The 19,564-nt window shown below is 41.1% G+C and overlaps 2 protein-coding genes across 4 annotated transcripts in view; one reads left to right on the forward strand and one right to left on the reverse strand.

The window, feature by feature from the left end:
* The first annotated feature begins 1,087 nt into the window (after positions 1-1,087).
* Psip1 (PC4 and SRSF1 interacting protein 1) overlaps positions 1,088-19,564 on the forward strand; it is a 44,115-nt gene continuing 25,638 nt past the window's right edge. Inside the window, exons 1-4 of one of the 3 annotated variants that reach the window (XM_052717784.1) lie at positions 1,088-1,245; positions 1,595-1,805; positions 5,152-5,228; positions 18,380-18,518. In XM_052717784.1, coding sequence (XP_052573744.1) covers positions 1,734-1,805; positions 5,152-5,228; positions 18,380-18,518 — 288 coding nt within the window. In that variant the 5' untranslated portion in view covers positions 1,088-1,245; positions 1,595-1,733. The remainder of the gene's footprint in view (positions 1,246-1,594; positions 1,806-5,151; positions 5,229-18,379; positions 18,519-19,564) is intronic. The other 2 variants (XM_052717785.1, XM_052717786.1) reach the window with 2 other exon arrangements.
* LOC128097354 (protein LLP homolog) lies at positions 9,339-10,160 on the reverse strand. The gene has a single exon (XM_052717789.1). The coding sequence runs from the start codon at positions 10,093-10,095 to the stop codon at positions 9,721-9,723; it is 375 nt and encodes a 124-aa protein (XP_052573749.1). The 5' UTR covers positions 10,096-10,160; the 3' UTR covers positions 9,339-9,720.

Consider the following 19,564-nt stretch of genomic DNA (forward strand, 5'->3'; position numbering starts at 1 on the left):
GAGAGAAAAGATTCATTTTTTTTAAATACTTAAATGGCTTCTAATTTACCATATATTTATTGGGAACCTGGGTGTTAATGGATAAGTAAAATTAGATGGTTCTGGTTCAGTAAAAATCATGACGTGTCAATCCATATCAGAAGGCTGGGTATATTACAAAATATTAAAAATATGCATTGGCTAAAGAATCAAAATTAAGATCACCTTTAGAAACCCTTTAAGGGTATTTTAAGAGACGAAATATGTAGGGGTTAGTAACACTTCTCTCGTGTACCACCTACTAGCTACCAGTCTTTTAAGGAAATAAAATTTAGGTGCAGCTAAAATTTAGTTTGGGCCCAAATCCATATCCTAACAAGCTAACTAGGCTTTCGGTGTCATTGTTTTGTACCCTTCGCGTTTTGCATCCACTGGGATTGCATTTTTCTTAACGGTTCTCTGTGGTTGAAACGTCAACGAAATGAAATAGGGCTTTCTCATGTTACATCCCCAGGAAAAGGAGACTGCAAAGCCCATTCTGCGATGTTTGAGAGGCCTACAAGGTGCACACCCTGCAACTGCTTCACAGTCCAATTTGATCTCTGGGTTTTTGCACAGCTCCTCTTTTTGGATGATGTAAACCGCGCAGGAGCATTACAGTACCCCCACCTTGGAGAAGGATGAGAGAACAAGCACCTTGGACTGCCAATTTCTCTTAAACCTGCAGCCGTGGGCTCCAGGCCCGGATACCCGCCCCCAAACCGGGTCCACAACAATCGTTTCCTCCCTCCCCGCCTTTTACATACAGTACACATACAAATACACACACGCAGAGCAGCCAGCAGGGGCGGGCCGGGCGCGACCACTGTGCCAGCTGCGGGGGGAGGAGGCGGCGGGCAGCTCGGGCGCGGGCGTCGCCCCGAGGCCCTTCCCTTCACTCGGGTCCCGCCGCACCTGCTTTCAATTCCCTGTAGGAAGGGACACCTGTGGGCCCTCGGGTCTCCAAGAGCTCAGCTTGCGAGCCCCGGTCCTCTCCGGTCGGCGCGCCACCCCCACGTGGGCGAGCAGTTGGTACGGCCCGGCGCTAGCGGGCGCCGAGCGGGAGCCGCGCGGGAGCGGCGCAGCGACGGCGGCAGCAGTGGCGGTGGCGGTTGCAGCTCGGAGCCGTTGAGACGCCTCTGCGGCAGCTGGTGGCGCAGGTGGCCGGCGTGGACGTGGGCAGAGGCGGCCAGCGCGCCCCGCAGCCCCCGCGTCGCCGCCCGGCAGGTGAGGGCCGCCCCGCCCCCGCTCGGCGCGGGTGGGAAGCGGGCGGCCGCGCTCGCTGCCTCCCTCCTCTCCCGCCGCGCCCCTCCCTCGTGGGCTGCGGCCCGTGGGAAAAGCCCTGGGAGCGATGGGGTGGGAGGCCGGCGGGCGGGCGGGCGGGCGGCGGGCAGCATCCCTGCCTCAGGTGGCGGCCGCCGCAGGCCCCGGCGCTGCGCGGGGCCGAGGCCGCGCTCCGAGGAGGCGCGCAGGCGGCTCCCCCTCCCCCTCCGCGGCCTCCCCTCCCCCTGCCCTCCTCCCCGCGGCCCCTCCCTGGGGTTTGCGCTTTAACCGCCCTCCCTGCTGTCCCTCGCAGGCGCGTCGGGACACCCCGAGGCATCCTCCCCCGCCCGCGGGCCCGCCAGGCGCAGCTCGCGTCCGCGCTCGCATCTTCCCGATCGCGGCTGCGCTGCTCCCCCTTCTGGTCTTGGGACTCCCGGCGTCGCCCCTCCAACATGACTCGCGATTTCAAACCTGGAGACCTCATCTTCGCCAAGATGAAAGGTTATCCTCATTGGCCAGCTCGAGTAAGTGATTTGTAGCCCCGGTGTAGCGGTGCGGCAGCCCTTTCCAGAGGCCTGCTTCCTTCCCATCGTTTCTTCTCCGGTTCCTCTTCTGTCCTTCCTCTCCCTCGCTTCCCGTTACCGTTACTTGGAACCCTTCATTTTAGTTTTCCTTTTTTTCCAGTGCTCCTCCGTGCAGTTGTAAAATTCTCGGTTTTCCTTCACACCCGCGGTTTCCCTCCGGCTTGCTTTTGAGTCTCTGTCTGACAGGTGTTCTTCCTAGGAAATGTTTAGAGATGACATTCAGTTCATGTTCCATTGTGGATGAAATAATCAAGTATGATTTTTATGTTTAAAGAGGAGTGAAACCTTGAAATTTCCTTAAATTTTGGAATTTTTGAATAAAATACAGGTCGTCAACGAAATATGCAATTTACAAACCCTTGCATGTCAGATGTGATTAAACTGGATTTGTACATATTTAATACAAGATTTGCAATTGGTGATGCACTTGCACCTTTTTATTCACATTCCTTGCCTTGTGACCTTGAAGAAGTTGTTTTACGTTTTTTTGTTCTCCATAGGCAAAGTGGGGGGGGGGGTGTTAGACCATACCCTGGGTTAACTGTAACCGGAGAAGTCTTAAGGACTCAAGATGTGACATGAAACACCCAAGCTCCATTTTCAGGGGGGGGGGGGGGGGGGAGTGTTTTTTTTGTTAGTTTATAATGGTGCCTAGGATCAGAACATAGATGGATAGTACTTCAAGAATTTTGACTAGATAATTCAAAATCATTTAAAAAAATAAATTGTGGTGTTCTGACATTGTAATTTTTTATTCAGTTTATTTGTTTTTATTTCATTGTTTTGTTTTTCGAGACAGTTTCTCTATGTAGCCCTGGCTGTCCTGGAGACCAGGCTGGCTTGGAACAGAGATCCACCTGCCTCTGCCTCCCAAGTGCTGGGACTGAAGGTGTGCACAACCACTGCCTGATTCATTTATTTTTTTCCTATACATAACTAATCTTTGAAAGGGTTTTCTTCAAAATGATAAATCCCATAGTTTTAATCCTGTCAGCAGGTAAGATGGGGAAATCCCTTGGTTAGACAGAGTCATTCCCCAGAGTACTACTGCCCTCTTCCCCAGCTTTCCCCTGTCATAGATAGACCTTTTGGGTAGAGTCTTACATGAACAATTCTTAGTCATAAACTTTGTCTATATTTGGTGTTCTCACTTGTTTCCTACAGGAAACCCTTTCAACTATTGCTTTGTGCATGCTTTGACTTTTACATATATTGCAGACATCTGTAGACCTAAAGTTGAATTTCTTTATCCTCCTATATGGTTCTCTTAGTTCTATAACCATGCACTTCTAAAACATTGTATTTCAACTTTAACTAAGGCTTGCTGGACTTGGGAAGGTTTAAGGTCCCCCCCAGAGACACTTTATGGATATCAAGACATCCGTGCTTATTTTGAGGTGTCATAAAGTCCAGGGTTATCTGATACCCATATTCAGAGTTCCATGTAGTTAGAAGCCGGGTATAAAAACTTGAAAATTTTTCTGCTTTTGAGGGCTGGAGAAGTGGCTCAGTGGGTAAGAGCACTTGCTGCTCTTCCAGTGTATCTAAGTTCGGTTCCCAGCATTCAACATCAGACTGCTTAAAACCACAATGTTCAGGAGATGACTCCAGCTCGGCAGTTGCACACATGTGCACATACTCATATGCAGACATATACACCTACATTTAGTTAAAAATAGTTTAAAAAATAAAAAATTTTTTCTTGTGGTGGTGGTGGTGGTGGTGGTGCTGCTGCTGCTGCTGCTGCTGCTGCAGCACACCTTTAATCCCAGCACTCCAGAGGCAGGTGGAACTTTGTAAGTTCGAGGTCATTTTGGCCTACAAATTGAGTTCCAGGACAACCAGAGAAACCCTGTCTTGAAAAACAAAAAACAATTTTTTATTTTTCTATACCATCCTCCCTATATCTTGGGTGATTAAGAGTTAGTGCTACTAAAGGTAAAAATAGCCTTTGAAGGATCAGAATATTTTCCTATTGATTTAAATGGGTCTCTTCTTTTCTTTAAAATTTATTTTTCCTCCATGTAGCTCTGGCTGTCCTGGAAGTTGCTCTTTAGACCAGGCTCTGCCTCCCAAGTGCTAGGATTAAAGGCATGTGCCACCACCACCAGTTGAAAAATTAGTAATTTAAAAAACCTTTATACTTATGGATGTTTGACCTGCATGTGTGTCTGTACACTACTTCCGTGACTTGTACTGTACAAAAGATTTTAGATCCCTGAAACTCAAGTTAGACAGTTCGGAGCTGCTATGTGGGTGCTAGGAATTAAACCTGGATCCTCTGAAAAAGATCAGCAAGCATTCTTAACCACTCAGCCATCTCGCCAGTTACAAGTTCTGCTTTTAATGAGTTCATTTGGATTGGAATAGGATGTTTTTATCTCTTCCCTCTCATTTTCTTTTTCTTAGAAGCAGCTGAATGTGTTTTTTGTGGGTTTTTTGTTTTGTTTTGTTTTTTTGAGACAGGGTTTCTCTGTTTAACAGCCCTGGCTGTCCTGGATTAAAGGCATGCTCTACCACAGCCCAGCATTTTTCTGACTCTTATTGTTACTCAAACATTGGGAAGTAATGCTTTCCTGTCTTTTACATTTTTTAAAAAATTTATTTCTGTGTGTATGTTTGTATGCCATATGTATGTGAGTACCTGAGGAGGCCAGAAGAGGGTGACAGACCCCTAGAAAAAGTGATTGACGGGCTGATGCGGGTGTGAACCCAGATCCTTTGGGAGAGTTGCAAGTGCTCTTAACCACTGAGCCACTTCTCTAGCCTCACATTACTCTTAGATTTTATAGCCCTCCTGCAGGATTGAGACGCCCTGTAGGAAATGCTTGGTGTCAGATGTGGTTAAAAATTAAGTAACTGGGTTTAGGAAAGCTAATCGTGGTACACTGCCTTAAGATTTGCTATTGGGCTGGACAGTTGTGCCACAGCCTTTAACTCCAGCACTTGGGAGGCAGAGGCAGGTGGATCTCTGAGTTCAAGGACAGCAGGACAGCCTGGTCTACAGAGAGTTCCAGGACAGCCAGGGCTACACATAGAAACCCTGTCTCAAAAAACCAAAAAAAGAAAAAAAAGGGGTGGGGTGGGGTGGGGTGGGCGTGGTACAGGTTTTGCTACCAAATGAGTTCTGGGGAAAAAAACTTGCCTTTTAGAACTTATTTGAATGGATTTGTAAAGTGACTTGATTTTGTATCAGATCCATTTGGGGTATTTCATTCTGAGTTCACTCATGTGTGCTGAGATGTGTAACATTTAAAAAACTTAACTTTTTTGATCTTTCTTTTAGGTAGATGAAGTTCCTGATGGAGCAGTGAAACCACCCACAAACAAACTACCCATTTTCTTTTTTGGAACCCATGAGACGTAAGTCCTGTTCACATTTTCAGCTCAAATGACAGTTCGTTTTGCAGAGGTTAGGCATAGAACGAAAAGCAAGTGGAGATTTCAAATTTCAAGGGGAAGTGACGATGAAGTAGAAAACTTTGCTATGTTTTTAAAGACAGGGTCTCATTATGTACCCCTGGCTGGCCTCTTTTGTTCCATGTAGACCAGGCAAGCCTGAACTCACAGAGATCAGCCGGTGTTTGCCTCCCATGTTAGAGGATAAAATGCCACTGTATCTGGGCTGAGATAGTAAACTTAAAAGTGATCTTGAAATTTTATAATAAGCCTTTTAAGTCCCCTTTAAAAATTTTTAAATTTATTTTTCAATTCAACGTTGGGGACATTTGTTGTTTGTTTTTGAGACAGGATATCACTGTGTATCCCTGGCTTAGAACTCACTGTGTAGACTTGGTTGGTATTAAACTCAAAGAGATCCATCTGCCTCTGCCTCTGAAGTGCTGGGATATAAATGTGCCCTCATGCCTGACTGGGCACTCTTGTTTTAAGGTAGAGATTAAAGACAGTCTATTAAAGACATTAAGGGAGAAATTAAAGGGGAAGTTGGACACAGGGAATGAGGGGTGGAAGTGATCAAAATGTGCATGCTGTCAACATGTATGAAGTTTTCAGAGTTAAAAAAAGTGAAAAAAAATAGATGCTATGTGATCAAAAAGTTATCCTCTTAGTAATATCCACTTTTTCAAGAGTGATGGATGGATGCAAGTAGCAAGGCTTTGAGAATTCTTTGTTAGTAAAATAAGGACTACCTGGCACTGTGTTAGGTCTTACTAGCCACATGAATGGTGTGAAGAAGAGAAGCAGGACGCTAGATAGTGTCCTGTGTGTTTCTGTGATCACCAGAGGCAGTCTGTCTGACCTGCCCCAGGTGGGTGTATGCCTAGAGAACTGATTGGGTAAAGGAAGTTAGTATTCTATACAGCGGAATGTTGAACTGTTTTCTTTCTTGTTAACCACATGAAACTGATTGAAGGCTATTGTAAACCAGGCTGGCCTCGAACTCAAAGAGATCTGCCTGCCTCTGCTCCTGAGTGCTGGGATTAAAGGTGTACACCACCTCCACCTGGGAAGTTAATAATATTTTTATTTCAAAGTAGATTTATAATATTTTAATCTACAGTGGATATACATACCTTTTACCTTTGGAAAGACAGTGCTGCTATATCCATATTGTTGTGTGTTGCTGATTAGTCAATAAATAAATCACTGATTGGCCAGTGGCCAGGCAGGAAGTATAGGCAGGACAAGGAGGAGAATAAAGCTGGGAAGTGGAAGGCTGAGTGAGAGACACTGCCAGCCGCCACAATGAGAAACAGCATGTGAAGATGCCAGTAAGCCACGAGCCACGTGGCAAGGTATAGATTAATGGAAATGGATTAATTTAAGCTGTAAGAACAGTTAGCAAGAAGCCTGCCACGGCCATACAGTTTATAAGCAATATAAGTCTCTGTGTTTACTTGGTCGGGTCTGAGTGGCTGTGGGACTGGCAGGTGATAGAGATTTGTCCTGACTGTGGGCCAGGCAGGAAAACTCTAGCTACAGTTGTGGTTATTTAACTTTTTTTAAAAAACAATTCTTTAAAATAAATTAATGATGAACTAGGTGTATGATGGTCTTTTGTGTTCCCAAAATTTGGGAGGGTAATTATTTATTTGAATTTTTAAATTTGTATTTTTCTAAGATGGAAGTCTATTGTAATAACCAGGAGTTTAGAGAGATGGGGAAGGAAGAATATAGATAAAGAAGTAGTAATTCAGGAGACGTATACTAACTCATAACTGATTTATTTTAAAATTTATTTATAGCTCTGATTGGCCTGGAACTTGCTGTGTAAACCAGGCAGGCCTTGAATTCACAGATTGACCTGCCCCTGTCTTTGGATAGCTAGGATTAAAATTGTTCATCACCATTCCTGGCCTTAAAGATTTGCTTGTGTGCATTTAGAGTAGAATTCAGTGGTTACTGTATTATTTTCCCAACGTACAAAAATCTGATTCTCCTTAAGCCTTTTGTGTCATTTATATATTTGCGGAAGTCAAGTTTTGAATACTAGACCCTGACCTCTTAGGTATACTGACCGTGCATGGTATCTTAGACCTAGCTTAGTCAAAACTGATTTTTAGTAAGTGGTTCTGATACGGACCCAGTTAAAAAAACTTTTGCATTACCAGACTCAAAAGTCTAGGTCAGTGCTTCTCAACTTTCGTAAAGTGACTCTTTAATACAGTTCCTTATGTTGTGGTGACCCCGGCCATAAAATTATTTTGTTGCTATTGTAATTATAAAATGGTTGCTACTGTAAAATTATAACTGTAGTTTTGCTACTTTTGTGAATCGTAATGTAAATATCAGATATGCAAGATATCTGATGCAATCCACAAGTTAAGAAACACTGGTCTATATGTTAACCTTAATTTCATAGTAGATAATCTCTCCCATTTCCCACAAACTCCTGATTGCCCTCAAGTTCATGCTCAAGTTCATGCTGTAATCCTTCCTATAAGTGTTTTTACATTGGTGTACTCCAGATATGTAATCAAAGTTATCTTTGTATTTTAATCAGATCATGCCATTTCCTGGTCCAAAAATCTTCACTGACTCCCTATTAATATTACCAATAACTTAAATGACGAGCTAGCAATGAATGTTATGAGGCCCTGTATGAACTAACCTGTGTTTACCCACTCCACTTTATGTTTTCTCTCTCACAGCTAAAACAAAACAAAAAGCAAACAGACAATAATGAAACAAAAAGACCATAAAAAAAAAAACCATGGGAGTCGGTGTTTCTCTTTTTAATATTTATTTATTTATTATGTATACAGTGTTGTGCCAGAAGAGGGCACCAGATCTCATTATAGATGGTTTATGAGCCACCATGTGGTTGCTGGATATTGAATTCAGGACCTCTGGTAGAGCAGCCAGTGTTTTTAACCTCTGAGCCATCTCTCCAGCCTGAGGGAGTCGGTGTTTCTAACCACAAGTTTTGATTGTATGTTAGAGCATGGTTTATGTGTGGTGGGGGGGGCACAAAGAGGGTAACTTTATGGGGTCAGTTTTTCTGTTTCTACCTTTATGTGGGATCTGGGGACCTAAATTCATGTTCTCAGGCTTGTGTAGCAAGACTTCAATCACTGAGCCAACTCCCCAGCCAGCCCACAGTGCTTTTTTTTTTCACTGCCTTCTTTTACCTTGTCTGAGAGTTTTCTGCTTTTTTTTCTGGAAAGGTTATGCTGTCAGATATTGAAGTCAGTCAGATCTTAGCTCAGTTCATCCTGTTTGTATTTATATTCTCTATTGGAATGATGCGTGAATTTTGTTTCCCTTTCTTTGACTACAATTAGAGAGCCCAAACGACCCTATCTTGTCATCACTTAAGGGGCTGACATGTCCTAGCTATTAAATATTTGATAATGGAAAGCTCTTGTGCTAAAGTCCTCTGTTTATGAATTTTCTGCTAACATACTGGACAATACTAAATACAGCTAGATTAGAAATCAGTCATTTACTTGTTACATGACCTTGGGCAGGCCTTTTCTTAATTTGCAGAGTAAGAATGATAATAGAATCTACCTTGGAAGTTTGGGGTGCATACAGGGTGTTACATAAAAGACTTGGACATGTAATATGTTTGGCATGTGCTAACCATTAAGTATTTAAAAATGTATCGCTTTGGGCTGGGGAGATGGCTCTGTCAGTAAAGTGTGGACTAAGCGTGAAGACCTGAGCTCAGTTCCCAATAACCATGTGAAAACCCGAGGGCAGTGGTGTGCTTCTGTAAGTTGATCAGCTCTATAGCCCAATCTGTGAGCACATTACACGGTAGAGGACAACTGAAGACAGCCTGGCATCCTCATTGACACCCGCACACCCACCTGAACAGAGGCATACTCAAACACACACATACAACACATATTGTAAAGCTTTAACAGGTTTTTGATAATATTTTCTTGGATTTATTTAAATTAATAGTAACTCATGTTTTGTGTTTTATATAGAAGATATATATAGTTATTATATATGCAGATATAATTATGTATATTAGATGTATAAGATATAATAAATGTATATATATATTTTTTTTCATCACGGAAGGTAATTTATTCAAGTTCCCAAAACAAATCAATTATTCTGGATTTGAATTACAGATATAAGACCAAACTAAAATATGAAAACAAATCGCTTCCATTTAGTGAGAGCTGAAATCAGTGAAGACATTCCTAACAACTGAACTTCTTTCCCATGAACACTTTCCAGTTTTTCTTTCTTTCTTTCTTTTTTTTTTTTTTTTTTGTGATTTTTTGAGACAAGGTTTCTCTGTGTAACAGTCCAGGCTGTCCTGGCACCTGCTTTGTAGACCAGGCTGGCCTCGAACTCACGGAGCTCTGCCTGTCTGCCTCCTGCGGGCTGGGATTAAAGGCACGTGCACCACCACTTTCCAGTTCTCAAGGGTCTACCAGGCCAGGCCCTTCGCTGCCTTGGCTCTGCTTTTCCCCCGTTTTTTCTCTCTCTTTGCCTTCAGTCTTTTCCTCTGCCTCTGGTTCATCCACACTGGGTACTGTCCATGCTGGTCTAGAAGGGTCTTCTTGTTTCTCTTCAGTTCAGTCTCCATTTTTGTGTCTTCCTTTTCATCGTCCACCGTACACTGCATTTTCCCCTGGCACTGTTTGGGGACCACCACAGTTGCTATGTCCTCGACATCCTTCATCAGAGCATCACCGTCAACTCTGAGAATACTTTTAAGTCTGTTGAGCTCCCGTGGGGCATTCTTCTTTCTCTTCTCTGCCCGCATCTTCCGTTTCCACTTACTCCGTAAGCTTTTAGCCATGCTTTACCTGAGAAACACGACTGACCGCACTCCACGCGTACGACGCCCCATAAATGTATATTTATATAAATTTAAAATTAATAGTAACATATTGTTTTCTTTTTTTCCTTTGTTTTTTTTGAGACAAAAAGTTTCTCTTTGTAACAGCCCTGGCTGTCCTGGAACTCGCTTTGTAGACCAGGTTGGCCTAGCACTCACAGAGATCTGCCTGCCTCTGCCTCCTGAGTACTGGGTTAAAGGTGTGCGCCATCACCACTTGGCACTACATATTTTTTTTGAAGCTGCTACTTACAGTGTTTCTCTGAGTTTTGTTTTTTTTTTTCTTTTTTAACTATTCTGGCTATCTGAAGCAGTACTCTTAGCTGAATTTCTCTGAAATCTGAAATTGTAATAGTTATTTTGCTGTTCTTAGTGCTTTTAATATAAAAGTTGAATGTTTAGCTGTAGGAATCTTAAAAATATATGTTGTATAAATTGTTTTAAAACCTGCCTAATTCAGTTTCAAGATTGAAGTTACATGGGGAGTTAATGGTGGTCACGAGGAAGAAATGAAGGAAGGAGTCATAGAATTGAGTTTTTTATTTCCTTTTACAATAGTAATTCCATCCAACTTCTTTCTTAACTCCTACCACCATAGCTACATGTGACAATGTTAGATGTGTATTATGACTCCCACCACACCATAAGATGGGCTATGTGATTAATCTGAATATAGCAGCAGGTTCATGGCACTTAGTGCTACTATACTTGTGTATTTCATTGTCTAATGAATCATTTCTTTCTATAAAATTAAATGCTATTATATAGTATAAAATATTTAAAGTTTTTTTAAAAGTTCATATTGTGGGTGATGGATGTTTTGTCCGCATGCCTGTCTCTGCACCACATGTGTGCATGGTGCCTGTAGCAGCCAGAAAGGGCATTGGATCTCCTGGGACTGGAGTTGTGAGCCACTGTGTGTGTGGGTGCTGAGAATCAAAACCTGTCTGGAGCCAGTCCTCTAAACTGCTCAGCCGTCTCCCTAACCTGTTCTGTGTACTTTTTGAAACAGAGTCTCTTGTATTCCAGACTGACCTTGAACTTGCTGTGTAGACAAGTAGGACTGAACTTCTGTTCTTCTGTCTGGTCCTTCTGTCTCTTCTTCACTTAGGCTGGCGTAACAAATTTCATTTGATGTGGCACTGGAGATTGGACTCAAGGCTTCATGTACTGGAGGCAGACATTAAGCTGTTCTGCATCTGCAGCCTTTGATGTCATACTACTGTTGAATTTTTCTTTATTTTTTGAGACAGGGTCTTTCTTCAGTGCCCCAACTGTCCAGGACCAGGACAGACCTGGATGGCCTTAAAGTCACAGGGATCCTCCTGCTTCTACCTCCAGTGTGCTGGGATTTATGGTTTCTGTCACCACACCCAGCCTTTGAATGTTTTTTGAACAGTCAGTCAGCTGTCACCACATAAAGTGTCTCTTGGGAATTGGTAATAATATCTACAAACTAATCTGGACCCCATTTTACTGATTCTGTGAGGTTCTGTCCCCAGGGAGGGATTCTTTTTTCTTCTTTTCCTGCATTAATGTTTTCAGGATAATCCTTTGACTCAACTCATTTTAGAATTGGCTAGGTACAAAGATTGTACACCAATAGGCTTGATTATAGAGCATTTTTTTTTTTTTTTGGTTTTTCGAGACAGGGTTTCTCTGTGTAGCTTTGCGCCTTTCCTGGAACTCACTTGGTAGTCCAGGCTGGCCTCGAACTCACAGAGATCCGCCTGGCTCTGCCTCCTGAGTGCTGGGATTAAAGGCGTGCGCCACCACCGCCCGGCCGCATTTTTTTTAATAATAAAAGTGATATAAATAAACTAATTTTGGCATAACCATTCAGGGAAAAAAAAATCTTCTGTCAACAAATTTTTTATTGTAACTATGAAGTATGATGTCTTGGAATGAATTTTTTAAAAGATTTATTATATATATATTTGTCTGCATGTACACCTGCACATCAGATCCCATAGACAGTTGTAAGCCTCCATGTGGGTGCTGGGAATTGAACTCAGGACCTCTGGAAGACCAGCCAGTGCTCTTAACTACTTGAGCCATCTCTCCAGCCCTTGGAGTGAATTTTTAAAAATATTGAAAGAAGCTGAAGCCGTACAGTGGTGGCGCACACCTTTAATCCCAGCACTTGGAAGGCAGAGCCAGGTAGATCTCTGTGAGTTCAAGGCCAGCCTGGTCTACAGAGCGAGTTCCAGGACAGGCTCCCAAACAATACAGAGAAACCCTGTCTCAGAAAAACCCATATATATATATATTACATACACACACACATATACATATATATGTATGTATATATATGTATATATACATATATATGTATATATGTATGTTGAACATATATATGTTGAAAGAATAGTATAATTGATAAAATTATGGATCATTTTTTGGTAGGATATAGTGTTCTCTAAAAACAATAAGAAAATTGAGACAGTTGTCATGTTAGCCCAGCCTGGTTTTGATCTTGACATATAGGTAATGATGACCTTAAATTTCTGACCCTCTTATCTCTCAACTCCCGAGTGCAGTATTACAGTGTGTGCCATGTGCCTGGTTTGTGTTCTGGGAAAGAAAACACAGCAGCCTTAGTGAGATAATTCGTCTTTCAGTCCACCCACTTAAAACTATAAATTCAGTAGTTCCGCATTTCCAGAAAGTACTAGAGACATCACATTAGATTTTAGATTATTTATCATTTCAAAAGAAACCTACTACCTAGTGATAGGTACCTTCTGTTTCTCCATCTTTGCTGTGGCCGAGGCAACCCTCAAACTACTTTCCTGAGTGTTTCATGTAAATGAAACCATTTAATGAGGTCTTCCGTCACTATTAATTTTTTATTTAATACAGCGTTTCAAGATTAATACTTTAGCCATGCTTCCCTTTCTTATTTACTGCCAACTAATATTTCATTGTCTCGTTTTACCATGTTGTATTTATGACTTAATAGACATGTATGGTTTCCCACTCTTGGCTGTTATGAATAATGTTGATAAGAGCACTTATACATAATTATTTTTTTGATGATGTTGGGATCTAGCCCAGGACTTTGCATATCCTAGGCAAGCTCTCTACTCCTGAACTCTATACAGTCATCCATTGTGTATGCTTTGTGTGGACATACGTTTTCACCTCTCTAGAAACTAATTCTTGGTTTGATTGACAACTTAATGTTTAGTCATTTGAGAAACTGCCAGACTGCTTGCAGAACATTCATGTATAAATATCCCAAATTCTTCATTTTAGTTTTTGCTTTTTTGCAACAGGTCTCATGTATGTCATGAAGGCCTCAGACTACGGAGCTGAGAATAACTTTAAACAGATTCTCCTGTTTCTACCTTCAGAGTATTGAATTAACAGGCCTTTGTCATGGTACCATACATGGAGTTTCGTGGTGCTGGGAATGAACCTAGGACTTCCTACATTCTAGACAAGCACTATACCAGCTCAGCTATATCCCAGCCATAAATTGTTGTTTTTATTTATATTTCTGTGATTGTCGAGTGATGCTGAGTGTCTTTTATGTGTGAATTAAAAAAGATCTTGGGCTGGGCAGTGGTGGCGCATGCTTTTAATCCTAGCACTCAAGAGTCAGGAAGATCGCTGAGTTTCAGGCTAGCCTGGTCTACAGAGTGAGTTCCAGGACAGCCAGAGCTACAGAGAGATGCCCATGATGGGATACGTCTATAATCCGATACTTGGGAGGCAGAGACAGGCCTGAGATCTCTGTGATTTCTAGGGCCGCCTGATAGACAGAGAGAGTGCTAGGCCGGCTAGGACTACTTAAGGAGACCCTGTCTCAAAACATTTTTGTGTGGGGCTGGTAGTGTTGGAGACATGCATCAGTGGTTAAGAGAACGTAACTGCTCTTAGAGGTGACCCAAGTTCCCATTGCCTATGTTGTGTGGCTCACAAGCGCTGCAACTCCTACTCCAGGGAATCTGATGTCCTCTTCTGACATCTGGGTACTGTACTCACATGCACAGCTACCCCTTCCCCAACATCTACATGGAATTAATAAAACAAAAATCTTAAAAAACAAACAAAAAAAAAACCTTTGTAGAGTTCCAGGGAATCGGATGTCCTCTTCTGACATCTGGGTACTGTACTCACATGCACAGCTACCCTTTCCCCAACATCTACATGGAATTAATAAAACAAAAATCTTAAAAAACAAACAAAAAAAAACCTTTGTAGAGTTCCAGGGAATCTGATGTCCTCTTCTGACATCTGGGTACTGTACTCACATGCACAGCTACCCTTTCCCCAACATCTACATGGAATTAATAAAACAAAAATCTTAAAAAACAAACAAAAAAAAACCTTTGTAGAGTTCCAGGGAATCGGATGTCCTCTTCTGACATCTGGGTACTGTACTCACATGCACAGCTACCCCTTCCCCAACATCTACATGGAATTAATAAAACAAAAATCTTAAAAAAACAAAAAAAAAAAACCTTTGTAGAGTTATGAGTTATTTAGGTTTATAAAGGTCTGTGTGGTTGGAGGGATCAAAGGGACGGTAGCACTTTTAGAAACTAGCAGAATTTAAGTTTAAACACTAACCAAGTAGAAGGAAAGGCTGTAAATTTTTAACTGTTTCCGTGAAAGTGGCATGCTGCTCTACAGAGGAGTTCCAGGACAGCCAGGGTAAAAAGAGAAGCCCTGTTTCATCCCTCCTCCCCCCCCAAAAAAGATTAAACTCAAGTGTCACATATTAGGCAATGTCCAAACACTGGCTCAATCCCATATCACTAATCTTCATACTACTTAGTACTGAGGCTTTTTTTTTTTAAGACTATTTTAAAATAGTGTATATGTGTTTTGCCTGCATGTATGTGCACTACATGTGTGCAGTACCCATGGAAGCCAGAAAAAGGCATCAGATCCCCTGGAACTAGAGTTACAGATTATAAACCCATGTGCCATCCATGATGCCTGGCCTCTGTTTAACTGTTTTTAACTTTATTTCTATATTTAAAGATACAGAATTTAAAAAATATGCTATATTTCCCAGTTTAAGATTACATCCAGCAATGTCATTCTCTCTCCCCCTCCTCCACCTCCCCCAAATAGGGTTTCTCTGGGTAACCCTGGCTGTCCTAGTAGACCAGGCTGGCCTTGAACTCAAAGGCGTACACCACCACCTCCCACCTACCAAGAATCATTTTCATGAAAATTTTGTGCAATACTCTACCAGGGATAGCTTTATTAGTTCTTTAGTATAGAATTTCAGCAGAGAAGTAATTTGTTAGATATATTAAACATTTTTGAAGAAATAAACAGTATTTGGGTAAAATACTTGTGTATAACATCATAGCAGAGCAGTCAGACATACTGTGCCCATCTTTACAGAGTTGATGTACCTTTTTATTTAGATTTATTTTCTGGGTATGGGTGTTTGCAAATTTGGATTGGCATTGGGTCCCCTAGAACTGGAGTTGAAACAGTTGTGAGCTACATTGTGATTGCTGGGAACTGAACTTGGGTTCTCTGCAAGAGCAGCAAGTGCTCTTAACCACCGAGTCATTATCCCTTCAGCTCCAAATTGACAGACTTTCTAAAGAACATGTAGGGAGATATAAGGGATATCTTGAAGAGTGGGTCTAAGTACATTAAAACAGTTAATGCTCATTATTCATGGATTTTTATTTACTTTGGGGTTTTGAAACAGGGTCTCATTATGTAGCTCTGGCTATAAGATCTTCCTGCCTCTGACTCCCAAGTGCTAGAATTAAAGGCAAATGCCACTACACCTGGTGCAGAATATTATTTTTCAATTGCTCGATCACTTTAAAATTTAGTGTAACCACAGACCACATAGATATGACCAAATGAGCAAAAATAGTATCTGATACAAACATTCCTAATTAAAATAATGTTCTTATTTCAGCTCATACTACAAAAACATTATAGTCTGTCTGGTTGAATGGAGTTTTGTGTGTTCTGGAGTCATTTTGATTTTTAAACTAGTCTTATAGTAGTAAAATGCTGTTTAGTGGTTTCTAAGTGCATGAAGGCTATGCTTTATTTTAGATTAAATCCATGTTAAATAAGCTTTGGCTATGAATTTAATGTTAAAAAATTACCAGTAATCATTAAATAAGCTATCTTTTGGTTTTTCAGGACAGAGTTTCTCTTTGTAACAGTTCTGGCTGTCCTAGAACTCACTCTATAGACCAGGCTGTCTTCAAACTGAAAGAGATTCGCCTGTCTTTGCCTCCTGAGTACTGGGATTAAAGGCATATGCACCACCACTGCCCTGGCCTAAATAAGCCATCTTTAAACTGAAACACACATTAATGAAGGCTAGGTATTTGACTGGATTTTGAAAATGTTTTGATTACAGGAATTTAATCATGTGTGTACTCTGAAGAGGTATAAGTTTATATTCACTTACCTTTTCTGTCAATGATAAGAGTTGACTGACTGACTGTACATGTGAATGAATAAAAGGTGTTGTCTGATTTCATCATTGAGGAAAACTATTTTTTGAACAGAATTTCATGTAGCCCAGGCTGGCCTCAAACTTGCTTAGTAGCTAAGGATGGCCTTGAACTCTTACTCCTCTTGCTGTCACTTCCCAAGTGCTGGGATCACAGGTGTGAACCACCATGCCTGACTGAATAAATGAATTTTGTAACACTTTTTTTTTTTTTTGAGACAGAGTTTCTCTGTGTAACCATCCCAGTTGTCCTGGAACTCGCTTTGTAGACCAGGCGAGTTACAACTTACAGAGATCTGCCTGGCTCTGCCTCCCGATTGCTGGGATTAAAGGCGCACACAGCCACCACCCAGCCCTATTCCTTTTTAAACATACATTTATATGACATGCTTTGTTGATACTTTTAGGAATTATGTAATGTGCCAGATGTTGAAATGAACACATTTTGATGCATTTAAATGCTTAATACTAATAATGTTTAAGTTTGTTGTGGAAAACAGCCAGGGTTTTATTAACATAATTGTTGACGTTTCTGGGGTATAGTGTGGTTCTTTGATATGTGTATATTATACAGTGGAGGAAGTCATGGTAACTAGCGTCAATTATCTGTTTCTTTGGTAAGACCCTTTGAAATCCCTTTTAGTTATTTTGAAATATACATGGTATTATTAATTATATTTAAATCATTTATTATTACCATCATTATATGTATTTGAGTACAGACACTCTGTGGTACTCTGGCCTTTGTCTGGAGGCCAGGAAAACCTGCGGTGTTGGTCCCTTCTCTCTGCCTTGTTTGAGACAGCATCTTTCTGGGGTTATGTTTTTGTGCTGCATATGCCAGACTAGCCTTTTAACTTTGGAGGATTCTTCTGTCTTCCTCTCCTCTCACCATAGGGCACTGGGATGAGAGATAACTGAGCTGCCCCATTTAACTGTATATGGGTTCTGGGGATTCAAACTCAGGCCCACTGAACCATCTCCCTAGTCTATTTTAGCCTTTTATGTTTGGTTGGTTGGTTGTTTGAGACAGGGTTTCTCTGTGTAGCCCTAGCTGTCCTGGGACTTGCTCTGTAGATCAGGCTGGTCTCAAACTCAGAAAGATCCATCTGCCTGCCTCTGCCTCCTGAGTGCTGGGATTAAGTGCGTGTGCTATTTTAACTATTTTTAAGTGTACAACCAGTCAGTGGTGTTAAATACATTTCATTTTTTGTACAACTTTAAAAATAGAATTATGGATCTGGGTAATTGTTAGTGGATTTTATAAAAGTATTTCTAGGCTGGGAGTGTAACTTGGTGGTAGAGAGCTTGCCAATCAATCATTAATACTATAAAAGAAAAATAGGGTTTGGCACTAGTTATGACTTTGTATGAATTCCTCTTATCTCCACTCCCACCCCCCACGTACATAGGGAAAATTTGTAAGTAAGCAGCACCTGAAGAGCGTTTCTAGTAAGAGCATTCCTACCTTCTTACCCTGGTGAAGTTGCTCTCACTAATAAGATCACTAGGAATTAGAACTAGTTTGTATGAGCTGGCTATGATGATGCACCCGTTTAATCCCAGCACTAGGTAGGCAGAGGCAGGCAGATGTCTTGAGTTTGTGGCCAGCCTGGTCTACCCAATAAGTTCTAGGTCACCCAGGCTACACAGAGAAACCCTGGGTTGAAAAACAACAAAATACAAGAAACTAGTTTGTATATATAAAGTGTTTATTGGCATGTGTCACCTAGTAGCCTAATACATATTTAATGGAGGTTGCTTTGTACTTTCTTCTTTCTGTTACAGTGCTTTTTTAGGACCAAAGGACATCTTTCCTTACTCAGAAAATAAGGAAAAGTATGGCAAACCAAATAAACGAAAAGGTTTTAATGAAGGATTATGGGAGATAGATAACAATCCGAAGGTGAAATTTTCAAGTCAACAGGTGAGTCATTCTATTAAAATTTACTGTTTTTTAGTGTTAGAGGAAAAATATTGTCATTGTAAAATACACATCCAATTAAAGTACCTTATGAGTTTCAGATTGTTGTGCTCTTTTTTGGTTGAACGTTGACATTTTGTGTCTAAATTTATTCCTAATTGAATGACTAAATAGATCTCAAAAATTGGGAAGAACTTGGCTGCTTAGCTTTTTTTGATTGACAGTAAAGTTCATTTAAACTATTACTGAATGTAAAGCTATAATTCAATGTCTTGTTAGATTTGGGGCTCTAAAATTTATTATTATAAGTTTGATATGTGTGAGGACGTACACTATAGTGCTCGTGTGGAGGTCAAGTACATCTTTGTGAAGTTCTCCATTCACCTTTACATGGTTCTGTGGATGGAACTCAGGTCAGCAGGCATGCATCAATGAACATCAGACAGACACCTTTAGTGCTGAGCCATCTCACTGACCTAATCGTTTTGTAAACTTAAAGCATATGCCCTTTACTTTTTTACAGATTTGTAGAATGTTACTAGAATGGACCTCATGAATTAAATATGTAACAGTATTTATAGCCCCGGTGGAAATTCTACCTATTAATTTTTTTTCCTACCAATTCTAAACAGCCTCTTGCCAGAGCTTTTAATTTATATGTGGCATTACATTTTCTTAGAGTGGTTTGCTTTGTACATGGTTTGCTCTATTTTCCTTTTTTCTATTTTCAAGGTTTCTCTGTATATCCCTGCCTGTCCTGGAACTTCTTTTGCAGACTAGGCTAGTTTCAAACTCAGAGATTTGCCCACCGCTGCATCTCAAATGCTGGGATTAAAGGCATGCGCCACCACTCCATGTTTGTTCAGTTTTTATTCTGTAACAGAAATGATTGTTTTTCTTAAATTTTTTTCCTGTCTTGGTACAGATACAGATTTTTTAATTTTACTTATTTTGTGTTTATATGGGTGTATGCATAATGTATGCATGTGTAGTGGTCAGAGTACAACTTTGTGGCATTGGTTCTCTATCTACTTTACCATGCTGGTGTT

The sequence above is a fragment of the Peromyscus californicus genome, unplaced genomic scaffold, assembly GCF_007827085.1.
Source record: "Peromyscus californicus insignis strain IS unplaced genomic scaffold, ASM782708v3 Scaffold_5__1_contigs__length_169319896, whole genome shotgun sequence".
Classification (NCBI taxonomy): Eukaryota; Metazoa; Chordata; class Mammalia; order Rodentia; family Cricetidae; genus Peromyscus; species Peromyscus californicus.

Excerpts from the sequence above, each read along its gene's own strand:
- LOC128097354 (XM_052717789.1), bottom strand. The coding sequence starts at position 10,095 with ATGGCTAAAAGCTTACGGAGTAAGTGGAAACGGAAGATGCGGGCAGAG.